The 14,588-nt window shown below is 36.0% G+C and overlaps 1 protein-coding gene across 1 annotated transcript in view; it reads left to right on the plus strand.

Annotated features, from left to right (window-relative positions):
- The window catches only part of SOHLH2 (spermatogenesis and oogenesis specific basic helix-loop-helix 2), a 64,232-nt gene extending 49,663 nt beyond the window's left edge, over positions 1-14,569 (plus strand). Inside the window, exons 10-11 of the mRNA XM_020978723.2 lie at positions 10,422-10,684; positions 12,618-14,569. Coding sequence (XP_020834382.1) covers positions 10,422-10,684; positions 12,618-12,638 — 284 coding nt within the window. The 3' untranslated portion in view covers positions 12,639-14,569. The remainder of the gene's footprint in view (positions 1-10,421; positions 10,685-12,617) is intronic.
- The last annotated feature ends 19 nt before the right edge of the window (positions 14,570-14,588 follow it).

Raw genomic sequence — 14,588 nt, forward strand, 5'->3', positions numbered from 1 at the left:
TTTTGTTTTTTTGCTAAAATAGTTAAATCAGATAAACATTAGTACCCCACAAATTTAAGTTCAATGTTGTTTCTTATACCTGTTACCTAATTCTACATCTACATTTTCTTTTATTGTACATAGATTTTGAAACATTTCTACCCATAATAGTTTTATTTTGTGTTTTGTCGTATATATATTACTCTTGAATCATATAAAGGACTATTGCTTGAAAGCCTCAAACATTCAAATTGATCACGTTCAAGGAGGTGTTTCAGAATTAACTTTGTGCAAATACATGTGAGACAATTTTTAAAAATAATTTTCTTGTACAAATTGTCAATATTTGTGTTTCAAGTGAGAAATAAATGGAAAGCATCACTCTTCTTTCCTAATTAGTAATGGCCAGAGGGCACTAGACAGATTTATGTGATATAAAATAATGGCGTTAAATTGTTAGCATGATTTTTTGTGTATTTTATTTACTAGTTAGCATGGAGTTTATAGATCACTAGTGACCCAGCATGGATTGATTAATAAAAAGCCATGTCAGACTTCCTTCCTTAATTTCTTCCTTCCTTCCTTCCTTCTTCCCTTCCTTTCTTCCTTTCATCCTTCCTTCCTTTCCTTCTTCCTTCCTGTCTTTCTTTCCTTCTCTTTTCTGGATTGGTAGAATTGCCACAGATAGATGTAGTGTATCTGGATTTCGACAAGTCATTTCTAAAAGTGTCTCATAATATCCTTCTGGTCAAGATGGAGACCTGTGAGTAGGATAATAATATAATTGGCATGTAGAACTGATTGAATATGAACTTAGGCTTCATTAATAGAAGTATGTTTTCCAATATAAAGAAGATTATTTGCACACTATATTCTGCCCTGATTAAAATATATTTAGATTGCTGTACTAGGTTTTGGGTGCCATGTTTTAAAGAAGATTTTAAACTGTAGCATATTTGGAACAGAACAATCAAAATGGAGAGCAGATTCAAAACCATGTCAAATAATGACATGGTAGGGCATTAAGTGGAGTATATTTAGAAGAGAACAACCAGAATGGGGAGGAATCTCAAAACTTTGTCAAACAATGACAGTTACAGAAGCTAATGGTGTGTAACCTGGAGAAAATAGGGAGAAAATGATAGCAGTCTTTTAATTTTGGAAGGGCTGTCATGGAAAAGAGGTTAAATTTATTCTCTTTAGCTCTAGACTGCAGGCCATGGATCAAAGAGTAGGAAACTACATTGAGGCAACCTTGAGCTCAACATTGTTGCCTAAAAGTAGAAATAATTACCCCTAGAGGTAGTGAGGTCTCTGTCACAATGAGCCTTCAAAGGAGGCTGGATGTCTATTTGTTATGTTGTTATATAAATGGAGATTTGTGCTTTAATTTGGGGTTGAAATAGATTATTTTTAGACTCTGCCCTTCTAGAGCTCTGAGATTCTATTTTTTAAAAGTATAATAATTTGTTCACTACTGATGCAAAATTGACCCTTCTCAGGTCATGGCTAAATAAATTTCCTTCAGGTTTGCTTCTTATTCACCATATGTGAGGTTTTCATCCAAAGATGACAGAAGTGGTAGAAAGGACATGCAAAATGTCTGGTAACTATTCTCTGCAAGGTAATAGCAGTGGCAACTTCTGTTTGTACTGGGGCTTTGATAGGAATCTTCTTATTGCCAAGCAGGGGCTTTTGGGCAAGTTAGCACCATGTGACCAGAAAAGGCAGGACACCCACTATAAATAAATCAAGTTTCATTCAACAGTGCCTGATGACTAAACCCTTAACAAGGCAGAGAGGCATATTGCCGTGAGAATGACTAACAAGCGCAATAGAAATATTAAACTTGTCTCATACATGTGTAAACAAATGTATAACTTGGGGTAATGAAAGATGTGAACTAGAGATCCTAAAGCAAGAAGGCAGACTGGACCTCGTATAGGACTTATGGCTAAATATATACTAGGAAAGGAAAGGAAAGACTAGAAGAGGAATAAAATCATTTAAGTGTTTTATCGTGTACATATACCTTCTGAGTATGAATTGGACTAGAAACCATGAGATCCCTTCCAATCTCAAATTCTGTGATTATGAGTCTGAGAAGAGATTTTTAAAAGATGAGAGGACAGTTGAATAGCATATATTTAAAAGATATGTGAGAATATTCACAAATCAGAAAGGAACATAATATAGTAAATTGCATTTAAGTGAAGGTCAATTAGGGAGGGGGAAACCCAGAAGCAGTAGTATTGTTACAGGAATATGCTATAGACTAGCTGGACAAAAGGAGGAAATAGATGAGAAGTTCATGAAACAAATCATAAACATGGTATGTAGGTATGATGGTTTATTGATTTCAGCTGTTGGAACTCTACCAAAAGCAGAGACACTGATGAATTCTTCATTTGCCTTAATGATAATGATTTATTTAAAGAGAAAGAGCTTGACATACTAGAGGACTGACTGTTCTTGGAGTCAAGGAGCCCTGGGTTCAAGTCATGCCTCTGAGAAGTCCTAGCCGTATGATGGGCAAGTCATTTACCTTTCCAGGGACACAGGCAATTCAGTAAGACTAACTTACAAATGAATTGCTGACCAGTATTGGTACAGACAAATTTTCATCAAACCATAAGCAGTTATTAAGTACTTACTTTGTGTCAAGCATTATGCTAGGCACTGGGAATAAAAAAAATGAAATAGTCTCTGCCTTCAAGGAGCTTATATAGTAGAGTAGGGCTTAATATGTAAGTATGTATGTACATACAAATATATATACACACAAACATACAAAATAGATACAAGGAGATTTTAATTTTGGGGGTGGAAAGCAGGAGGTGAGAGGGTATTAGGAGATAGGAGGTAGTAGGTAGGAGATTAGGAAAGTCTTCATGTAGAAGGTGAATTGAGTTGAAGAAAATTAAGCATTTGAAGAGGTAGAAGTGAGAGTGGACTGCATTTCAAGTCTGGAGGACAGACATTACAAAGGCATGGAGATTGAAAGTAAAGTGTGTATGAGGACCAGTAAGGACAGTTTGACTGGATCATAGAGTGCACAAAAGGATGAAAAGTAATAAAGCTGGAAATGTAGGTTGGGGCTAAGTTATAAAGGGCTTTAAATGTCAAACAGGAGTTGTTAACCCTAGGAGTAACATGTAGCCCCTGGATTTTATTGAATAGAGGAATTATATGGGATCAGAACCATGCTTTAGGAAAAGCACTTTGGCAGCTATGTGGAAGACAGATTAAAGTGGCACAGACTTGAGATAGGAAGAGAAGGACCACGCAAGAAAAAATAAGGGTCTGAATTAGGGTTGTGACCATACAAATTAGAAGACAAGGTTGGATATAAAAGATGTTTGAAGGTGGAAATAACAAGATTTGACAAGTGATTGGATACACAGGTGAATAAAGGTAGAGAGTTGGCAAAGATGCCAGGAGTCCCCTGTACTGATAAAATTACAGGTCTAGGACAAAGAAAATCTTTATAAGGTAGTTGAAGCAATGAGTAAAGCTGCTGTTCAAGACCTAATTCTAACCCACAAGAAGAAACTGGTAGCTGAAGCAGAAATGATGAAAACCTAGTAGGCAAGTAACCATTTCATCTTAGAATTAGTGATAGAAAATGAGAGGAAATATAGCCATAGTCTGACATACACCTTAGGTTAGGGGAGAGTAGCCTTCAGAGTTCAGATAAAGAACAGGTAATATCTCATGATGTAAAATTCAATAGCCAAAGTTGGTCCACCAGGGATAGGAAGCTCCCAAGAATAAAATTCTAACTATATCGGTTCCGTGTGGAAGAAAAAAAGGTACCGTCTAAAGAGAATGATGTAGCTGCAAAAGGAAGCCATCATTTTTAAAAGGCATAAATGGAAGAAGGGCAGGTAACTGATAATGAATATGAGTGTCATAACATCTGTTAAGAATAGTTTCAGGAAACAAATATGTTAGGATTCAGATCCATTCCCAGTAGATAAGTGGTCAAAAGATATGAACAAATTTTTCAAAAGAAGACATTTTATCACCTCCTTAAAATTGTTTAAAATCACTAATAATCAGAGAAAATGGAAATTTAAGGAATCCAGAATTATTGCTGAATACCATAAGCTAATGAAGATATTAAAATATGGCAAAACTCATTGTTGGAAGGGCTGTGGGAAGATAATATACTCATTAACTTCAAGTGGAGTTGTGAGGTGGATTAAATGTTCTGGAAAGCATTTGGAATTGTGCAAGAAACATTGCTAAATTTTTCATAAAGTTTGACTCAGAGATCCCACTACTTGGACTATATAATGAGCAAGAAAAAGACCCATGTATATTCACAGCAGCATTATTTCTTTTTCAAAAAGAAGCAAAATATGTACCCTACTGTTGGGGAATAGATGGACAAAGTAGGATATATGAATATAATATAATATTACTTCATGGTAAGGAATGACAAATATGAAGAATTGAAAGAAAAATGGAAAGATTTGTTTGAAGTGATGATGAATGAAGAGAACTAAACCAAAAGCATGATACACACAATGACTTCAACTATGTAAATAAAGTTAACATGAAAAGAAAACAGATCCTGGTCAAATGCAATGGTCAATATTGATACCTTCACTGTCAAAGTTGAAGGAAAGTCTTTCTGTTAATAATAATTGAGGGACAAAGGAATATACTTTTAAAGGGGGGTTATTTGGGTACTAGAAGTATTCATTGTCAAAACAAAATGGATCATTGTTTTAAATATAAATAAAAAATATCAGGAGTTCTAGACTCAAAACTTTCAAAGCTAGCGATAAATGCCAAGGACAATAATAGCAAAAAATGTTTTAGCTATATTAGGACCAAGAGGAGACTCAAAGAAGAATGGAACTGTTTATTGATATAGATGGGTCAGTGATGATGATGATGATGATGATGACAGTAAGAGAACAGAACTACCCAATTTTTATTTTGCTTCTCTTTTCTTTGCCAAAGAGAATGATTTTTGGACACAAAGGATAACACAAAAAAATGGTTAACAGGAAAGTGAATTCCAAAATAAATAAGAAGATGGCAAGAGACCACCTAACTATGCTTTTTCTGAGTCCAAGCCCCACTTCCAGACAAATAACATGGGGTGTTTCAATGGGTATAATTGTTGAAGTTCTGTTAGTAATCTTCCAAAAAATTGTGGAGAGTTAGAGAGATGTCACAAGACTAAGGAAGTACAAATATTGTCCCTATTTCAAAATGGAGACTTCTTCAAAAGAGGGAGGTCATTTATACTCTTCAAATTATAGATCAATGAGCTTAACTTTGACTAAATTCTAGAAAAATTCTAGAACTTATCATTAAGGGAATGGTTTGTGATTATTTAGAAAGCTATATAGGTTACAATCAGAGCTGCTATGATTTCATTAAAAATACGCTAAGTCAAACCAAGTGAATTTCCATTTTGACTGATAATTCCATAGATTTATCATACACATATTTTAGCAAAACATTTCACAAAATTTTTCCTATCTTTTTGGAAAAGATAGAGCAATGAGTGTAGTTTTGAAATTGGTGTTCAAAGACTTGAGCCAAGGGGTAGTGCTGGTGTCAGCTTGGCAATGGAGGGAAAACTCTTGTAGAATGTCCCAAAGAATCTGACCAGGGCTCAGTTTTCAACATTTTTTATCAATGACTCAGGTGAGATAATGACACAAAAAAGACTTTGACAGGCTAAAACGAGTCAAATCTAATCAAATGAAATGTTACGGAGATAAGCACAAAAGTCCTATAGTTGAGTTCAGAGAGTCCACTGTGAAAGTCCAGGATGGACTTACACAGCCAGACAGCAATCAAGATGGAAAAAAGATCTGAAAGATTTGATACAAATGTTATCAATCAGTAGATTCTAAAAGAGTAAATTCCATCTTAGGCTGTACTGATAAGAATAGTTTCCAGTGTAAAAGGGGTGATAGTCCAGCTAGACTTTATCTTGGTCAGATGACATGGGGAATAGCATGTTCAGTTTTAGGTGCCACATTTTGTGAAGGACATTATCAAGCCAGCACTCATTTAGAGGAGGGTAACTAGGGTGGTGTAGGAACTGAAAACTATGTGAAAGGAGAATTAAGTTGAAGGAACAGATTTAGTATAGAGAAGGCTTCGGGGAGAAATGATAACTGTCTTGAACTGTTTACAGGGGTGTCATGAGGAAGAATAATTGAACTTGTCCTACATGACCCAAGGGAGCAGGACTATAGGCAATGGCTGGAATTTGCAAAAAGGCAGATTAAGGCTTGATGTAAAGGAAAACTTCCACACAATCTGACCTGGCCAAAAGTGGCAAGGTCTGCTTCAACAGGTGGTGGTTTACTCATTACTGGAAGTTTTTTTATCAGAGACTGTGACCACTTGCCAGGGATCTTGTAGAGGGAATTCCTACTCAGGTACATGTTTAAGTAGATGATGCCTGAGATTCTAGATTATCCCCAGCCTTTATTTTCTCTACTTTTGAGAATGTATAAAGGTCCAAAGATGCAGAGGATCAATCCCTTCTCTTCATTTCTCCTATTAATGTCATCTCAGGTTTAACTTTCAGGCACATTGATGTTAAATAAACACAGATTCATTGTCACTTGATCCTTATAGAAGCCCTACAAAAGTCAGTGTAAATATCTGCCCTGTTTTTACAGAGCTAAAAATGGTATTCCAAGAGGTCAAGTGCTTTCACTTAGATCGCATAGCTAGTAAGTGGAGTTCCTTAATGGTGTATATTTTGCTCAGAATCATTGAGTTTGATAGAGCCTCAAAGGCTTTCTAGTCAAATCAATGCTCCAAATATGAAGTCAAACCATAGTATCCCTGAAAGATTGATAGTGAAAAGAGTATTGGATTTGAAGTCAAAAGACTTGGGTTCTAAATTTAACTTTATTACTATTATGTGACTCATCATTGCTCGGCCTTTTATTCATTATCTGAAAAATGAGGGTATCGAACAAGATGATCTCTCTACAATCTTGATCTTATAATATCAGGTAAAACTCTAGCCAAGTCACTTCTCCTCTTGAAGCTTCAGTTTGATCAGTTATAAAATAAAGAGCTGGATTTAGATGATCTCTGTGGTCCCTTCAGACTTCAATGTTCTTCGAAACTGCTCTCTGCCAGGGTTCCTAATGGTTTATTAATTGCAAATCTGATGACCTTTTCTCCATTCTTATCTTTCTCAACTACTCTGTAGCACTGGATACATTGACTACCTCTCATCCTGTATATGCTTTCTTCTCTGGATTTGCATAAACACTATTTTTGATTTTTTTCTCCTCCTACTTCCCTGATCCTTCCTTCTTTGTTTCCTTTTCCGGTTCATCATTCATATACCTCCTAATTGTAGATGTACTCCAAGTCTCTTCTCTCTCTCTGTCTCTCCACACACACACACACACACACACACACACACACACACACACACATATATACACTTAGTGATTTCATCAGCTTGTATGTTTTTAATTATGACCTCTCTGCAAATAATTCTCAAGTCTATATATCTAGCTCCAGTCTCTTGCCAGAGCTGCTATTATGCATTTCCACCTTCCTATTAGATACTTCTAATTGAATATTTAATATACAATGCAAATGTACTATGTCTGAAATAGAACTCATCATCTTCTGAACTTCCCTGTTTCTGCTGAGGACAAACCATTCTTCTAGTCACTAAGGACTGTAACCATGGTATTATCCACAACCCTTTATCATCTCTCCCTCCACAAATCCAACTAGTTGCTAAATCTTGGCATTTCTACCTCCACATCTTTTCCCCCTTCTGTTTCTTTCTCTCTACTCCCTTGGCTACCATCCTAGTTCTGGCCCTTAGCACTTCTTATTTAGGCTATTGCAATAACCTCATTCGTCTCCCTACCTGAAATCTCTCCCCACTACAATTCAGCCTCCATAATAATTGCCAAAATTATTTTCCAGCAGCTTATGCATGAGCATGTCATTCCTCTAGTCAATAAACTTAAGTGGGCTTCCTTTTGCCTTTAGATTCAGTCAACAAGCATTTATTATCCAGCGGCTATGTGTTAGGCACTATGCTAGACACTAGCAACACAAATACAAAAAATGAAACAATTCTTGCTCACTAAAATTGAATATGAACTCTTTGGCTCTTGAAGCCCTTCACTACCTCTCTGAAACCTATATCTCATTGTTGTATGCCTGTGAAACCTGGACAGGATTACCAGCGCCATGCGAGGAAATTTAATCACTTCCATTTGAATTGTCTTAGGAAGATTCTGAAGATCACCTGGCAGGATAAGATACTAGACACTGAAGTCCTTTCTCGAACTAAACTGCCAAGCATTGAAACTCTGCTTCAGAGAGCTCAACTCTAATGGGCTGGCCATGTTGTTCAAATGCAAAACATATGCTTGCCAGAAAGGCTATTTTATGAAGAACTCACACAGGGCAAGCGTTCACATGGTGGTCAGAAGAAGCCATACAAGGACACTCTCGAGGTCTCAAGAACTTTGGAATTGATTGTGTGACATGGGAGACACTGGCACAGGACCACACAGCATGGCATGCCCACATCAGAGAAGGTGCTGTGCTCTATGAGCAAAGCAGAATTGAAGTAGCTCAAGAGACACACAAGATACACAAACTTAGAGAATCCCCCAAAGGTTTACACAGACTATTTGTTTCTGACCTGTGGCAGAGCATTCTGAGCTTGTATTGGTCTGATCAGCCACAGTCAGACACACTAAGACTTGGCTCTAGCATAGTGATGTCATTTCGGTCCTCTTCGAAAAAGAAGGACAAAACTAACTAACTAACTAACTATACAGCTTCTACTTCCCTTCCAGTATTTTATAGGCCAGTCAATCTGGACCTCTTGCTGTTCCTCATGACATTCCATTTCCTATTACCATATCTTATATCTAGAATGTACTTCTTCCTCACTTCTATTACTCAAAATCCCTTTTTTTCTTCAAAACTCAGTGCAAGCACCACATTCCATGTAAAGCTAGCCCTTGTAATACTTTATATTGTTTTTGCCTGTGTCTTTTATGTGTTGTCTTGCCCATTAAAATGTAAGCTCCTTGAAGAACTTTGAGGGACCTTTTGATTCTTTTTACTTAAGTGTCTAGCACATAGTGAAATGCTTCATAAATGCTTGCTCAGTTATTAAAAATAAATGGTCTTCTGGTCTCTGAATACCTAAAATTAGAGAAAATTCACTATTCCATTGATGCAGCCCATTCCATTTTTGTATAACACTAATTGGAAGCTTTTCCTGATGCCTTATAATGTTTACCCATTAGACTTTGTTGGAACAGCTCCAGATCTTTTTGTGTTCTGACTCTATTATACAATGTTAGCTGCCCCCAGCTTCAGCAAAGCTTACAGTTAAATGATAGATTTAGGGGATATATAAACCATCTAGCACAACTCCCTGTTTTTATAAACAAGCAAGCTAAAGCCTAGAGAGGGTTAAATGGCTTGTCCGAAGTCAAACATATAATAAGTGTCAGATGTAGGATTCAAATCCAGGTATTCTGACTCTAGAGCTAGTGCTCTTTCCACTACACCATTGTGCCTCCCCTCTATACCATTTATTCCTTTGTAAAAATCATTGATTAAAAATGTTAATACAACAGAGCTTTTAGTTATTCCATTAGAAACCTCTTCAGGTGAAGGTCCATTCCTTTACATCTTTTTAAACACCCCCACTTTTTCACCATCATCAAAGTAAATTGTAATGGTGTTGCAATAATTTCATTCTTGAGAGCCTCCCACCATTCTTGAGGTAACTTTTACCCTACCTATTATGTCACTGAAATCTGAAAAAAATCTCCTCTTCTAAAGTCAAAGGTACAACTTCTGACTCTACCAGCATTTCCCTTCTTATCTGTCAAAGTTGAGTATTGTATAGTCATTGCTTCCCAAGGTTCTGATCATTTGCCCTTCATTCTGAAGCCCCATTTAACTGATTAGAATCAAGTTATACAATAGCAATAATAGAATGACTTCCTCTAATTTCTGAAATATGAACCCATCAGCAAAACAAGTTAAAGAATTTTTAAGAAGATGTCCAGAGAGTCAAAGCCTCCCATCACAACTATATCCTGCCTCCATGGCAGTTCTGTGAACTGTGTCATGAGCTTATCATCTACTTCCCATTGCTCACATGGATGTCTGTAGTATACTCCCCCTACCATAGCATTTTTTTCCTTTCTTTAATCTTTATTCCAATGAAGGCTTCCCTCCTAAGGTTCATAAGATTTCTAGAGAGGCAGAGAGATCTCTCTAATGCCCTTTATTCCTTTTGAGTAGCATTGGTATTTAAATGTACCAATGGGAAAAATGTGAGGCATAATATAAAGAAAATGAACCATAATTTTTTTTAATAGAAAAGGTTAGAGTTTTAGTTGTTTACATTAACGAGTTATTTTTTTTCTTTTCTATTAAAGGTCATTCTAGCTCCACCTCACAAAATGCTGCTGGTGATATGTATAAGATTATTCCCACTGAAATGCTTTCTCTTAATTCTTTACATCCTGATCAGTCTGTCAGATATTATGCCAAAGTTGTTCCTTCTTATGAAGCCGCTGCCTTAACAAATCAGAGTTTTTCAATTAATTTTTCATCTGTTTTGCCAAAAGTCTCAAGATTTCCTTCTCACTACTACAGCTCTGCTTTGGGTCAGAACCATTCACAACATCACAAATGCCTGGTAAGTTTTTTGGTTGTGACTTCATTATTAATTAGAGAAATAAACCAGACCTGATTCTCCCTAGCTTGCCAGTAGATTTGACATAATGAAAGATTACATATATAGTACTTTATGTCTCATAACATGCTTACCTTGATTGAACTGTATGATGTGGAGCCTGACTTAAAACAGTTACATGATGGAAATCTTGAAGTAAATGTGAAGAAACAGGTTCAGAGAAGTTGAGACTGGCTTTTGGTCACATAGCTTGTTTCAGAGCCAGAACTCAAAACTAAATGGTTTTGTTATAAGTTTGATGCTCTTTCCACTACATCATGATTTTGCTTTACGTTTTCAATTATCTCAAAAGATGCACTGTGGAACAATGGATGGGCTGCCTTCTAAATTTACTTAATACCCAGCCTCAGTTCTGTAAAATGGGGGGATTATGCTACATGACTTCTCTTGTTCCTTCTAGACTAGAATCTGTCAGATGATATGAAATCAAGGGACATGGTCTTCATATTAAAATAAATAGGCAACATGGACTAATTAAGCAATGGACTTTTGAAATTCAAGAGTAGTGAATCTAAATATGGCTGTGCCATATGAGCTTGAACTTGCCATTTGGTTTTTGTGATTGGATGAGAAGAGACCCAATCTAGAATAAGTTTTTTCTTGAGTCACCTCTATATTCTCTCCAGAGGACCCCTGTTTCATCACCACATGTATACAATGGTGCTACATTTCCCTTTCATTGGCAGACTTGTCTAATGCTGCTCTTTTCATTTATCTACCAGTAGCACTTCCACCACATTTTAGCTAAATTTGGGTTTCCATTCTCTGAACAGGACCAATCAAATTCTAGGGCTGAAAAAGGGACCTTACAGATTATTTTTTTCCAGTCTCATCAAAGTAGAAAACTGAGGCTCAGAGAGGTTAATTAACTCACTCACATTTATACAATTAAAACTGGCAGGACTTGATACAAACTTAGATCTTCTGACTCTACTTCAGTTTCCTTTCCAGCATATCACAATGATTTCTAATCCTCTAGGGGCTGCACAGACTCTACACAGTCATCAAATTACTAACCCGTTATCTGATAGAAGGAGAACATTTCTCAGGGTAACTGCTCTAGTGTTTGAAGTAGACTCAAACCTGGCTATCCTACACAAATAAAGAAATCTCATCACTCTAATTTAACCAAGATATTGCTTAATTTAAATGTATGTAGAATTGAGAAAATGCTGATTTTTTTCGCAAGAGAATAAGAGAAAAAGCTTAAGAAAACAATTGGGAAGTCCTTGCAAAATAGGCAATAACATATTGGATCAATGATGTTGCTAAATGGTGTTTAGAATGCAAAGAATTGCTAATAAATAAACTATGATTAGTGAATATCAGTATAGAAGACAACGTATTAGAGTAGAAAAATTACTGGGATTGTAGTCAGAGGACTTGGCTCAAAAAATAGCCCTGTTGTTTCCCAAACCTGTGACCTTCAGAAAATCCTTTTGCCTTTCTTAGCTTCAGTCTCCCCATTTGTAAAATGAGAAGTGAGATATACTTCTTGAATAATCTTATGAAATGTAGTTTAAAAAATTAAGCTGTGAAAAAAAAGTAGTTAAATATAATTCTGGGGAAAAACACACTAAGCATACCTTAGTTTTTGCAGTATGAACCATTTATTATTTCTCCTTTCATTGGTAAACTGTAAATTCTTTGTTTTCATAGGCATTTTTCTAAGAATGCATCAAAATAATTGTTTCTCCTGAATTGTATTTTAGTATTTATCTTTAATGTCCCTAAATAATACATTTTTTAAATGATATATACTTTGCTTTCTGTGAATTTCAAGGGGTGTGTGTGTGTGTGTGTGTGTGTGTGTGTGTGTGTGTGATAGACGACTGGCATAACAAGGATTAAATGATTTTGTTTTTCCTCTCTGTAGCACCAATCTTGGGCATGTTAAGGGAGCCTTCTTGAACTCCAGGCTCTTTGGTAAGCATGGAGTAATTTAATAACAGTCATGTTTCAAAAATTGATGAGGAACAACCCAAACAGCACTCCTGAAATCAGCACCTAAGAACTGGATTCTGAGAGATTTGGATTGTATTACTCTTGGAAAGACCCTAGTGCTTCACGTACCAGAAGGCAATCACAGAGGTGTGCTTGCTGCATCTTTTCCACACTCATCTTCAGCCACTTCTACTTCTCAGTATGATATGCTTCTTCCAGATAACTCCAAGACAAATTTTAAAAATGGTGGCCTGTACAAGCTAAGCCATGGTTCTTTAAAAAAAAAAATAGGGGAGGGGGGTAGATTTAACTGATTGGAGGAGGAGTTATACAAATTCAAAAGCCATGTAGACTTGAGACTATTGATGAGGTGCTAAGAATAGTAACATAGATAGCTGGAGCATTGGCAGACCTAGGATTATTGAACATAAACATTGTAACTGCTTAAATTGCGTCATGCATCACTATTCCTTATCCATAGACAATATAAGATGCCTTATGTTTGCTCCTAGAAGATTCCTTCCACTTCTAACATTCCTATATAATTAGTGTAGCAGAAGGGTTCAATTAGCCTAGGTCAGGGGTTCCCCACCCCTGGACCCTAAGTAATATAAAAAACCTGTGACCATCTTGGGAGTAACATACCTTCATACCTTGTTGAAAATCAGTACAATTCATGCCTATGTGAAATCCTGAGGTACTGGTTTTTCTAGATTTAGCAATTCAGAGACTCTCTCTAGCCTAAAATAAGACATTAACTGAGAAATGTGTTTCTTTCGCCTTTGATTATTATATTTGTAATTTCAAATGTGTTCATTTTTGTATTTCATTATACCTTATGTGAAATGATTAGCCAGGTGGCAAATGCCTCTTGCTCGTTCTTATGCCAAAGCTCAGTGCTGCTTTGATTTTCTTGTTTTTGTCTCTTTCCCCTAAATCCAAATGTTGAAATGAAGAAATTGAAAGGAGTTTTCTTTTAATTTTACTAAAGTATTTCTGTTCCTGGTATGTAGTATATTTGTTATTGCTAAAGAAAATATTCAGTTTGAGCTTCATACTAAAATAACCTAGCACCTCTAGTGAATAAGAATCCCTTCATTATGAAGCACTATAGAGTAAATTTATTTTACTAGCTTTTCATTTGAGAAATTTAAAAAAAGATTTTAAAAATAACCTAATTTTAATACTTATGTTATCTAACTTTTTTTGGAGAAAACTTAAAATTACGGAATCAACAAACATCTGCAAATGATGTATGCTTACGGAGAAAAGAGACTTTCCTCCTAGCATGTGAAATTTATTGATGAGTACAAAAATAGTTTTGCAATATACATTCAGTCCTGAAAGCCATCAGCTTTCAGAATGAAGTATTGTAGGCTTTTCAGGGAAGCTTTGTTGGGATATCCTACTCCTAGCTCCTGGTTCCTGCCATGTAACATAGGATTGCATGTGACACTTCTTGCTATTAAAACATTTGTTAGGGAGTTTCAGTTCTCTTCAGAGTGAAGCAAGGTGAACAATCTAAGGTTGACGTCTATGAACAGGAAAAATATGGCCAAAATGTGACTTCTATGAACTCCCAAAATGTCTCCTGCTTTCTTGTCCCCATGTTTCTCTACAGCTGCTCTTAATGGAGAAAATTTATACCCATTCATTATTTCAACTCTAATTCAACAAGCCAGTGTCATTACTGTGAGCTTTAATGGTGGGTACACATTATTTTGTCATAATGGGATTTCAGTGTAATGAATTCTACTGCTTCAAGTTAAAAATGTCATCCCAGCAAATAGGCCTGTAAGCCTCTAGCCATGAGAAGAATGGCAATGTTTTTGTATAAAATGAAAAGTTGTTATTAAACAATAATTTTCTTTAAACAATGAAAAATGTGTGATGATCTTTCTAA

The sequence above is a fragment of the Phascolarctos cinereus genome, unplaced genomic scaffold (genome assembly GCF_003287225.1).
Source record: "Phascolarctos cinereus isolate Bilbo 61053 unplaced genomic scaffold, phaCin_HiC Scaffold_726;HRSCAF=1367, whole genome shotgun sequence".
In the NCBI taxonomy this organism is placed as follows: domain Eukaryota; kingdom Metazoa; phylum Chordata; class Mammalia; order Diprotodontia; family Phascolarctidae; genus Phascolarctos; species Phascolarctos cinereus.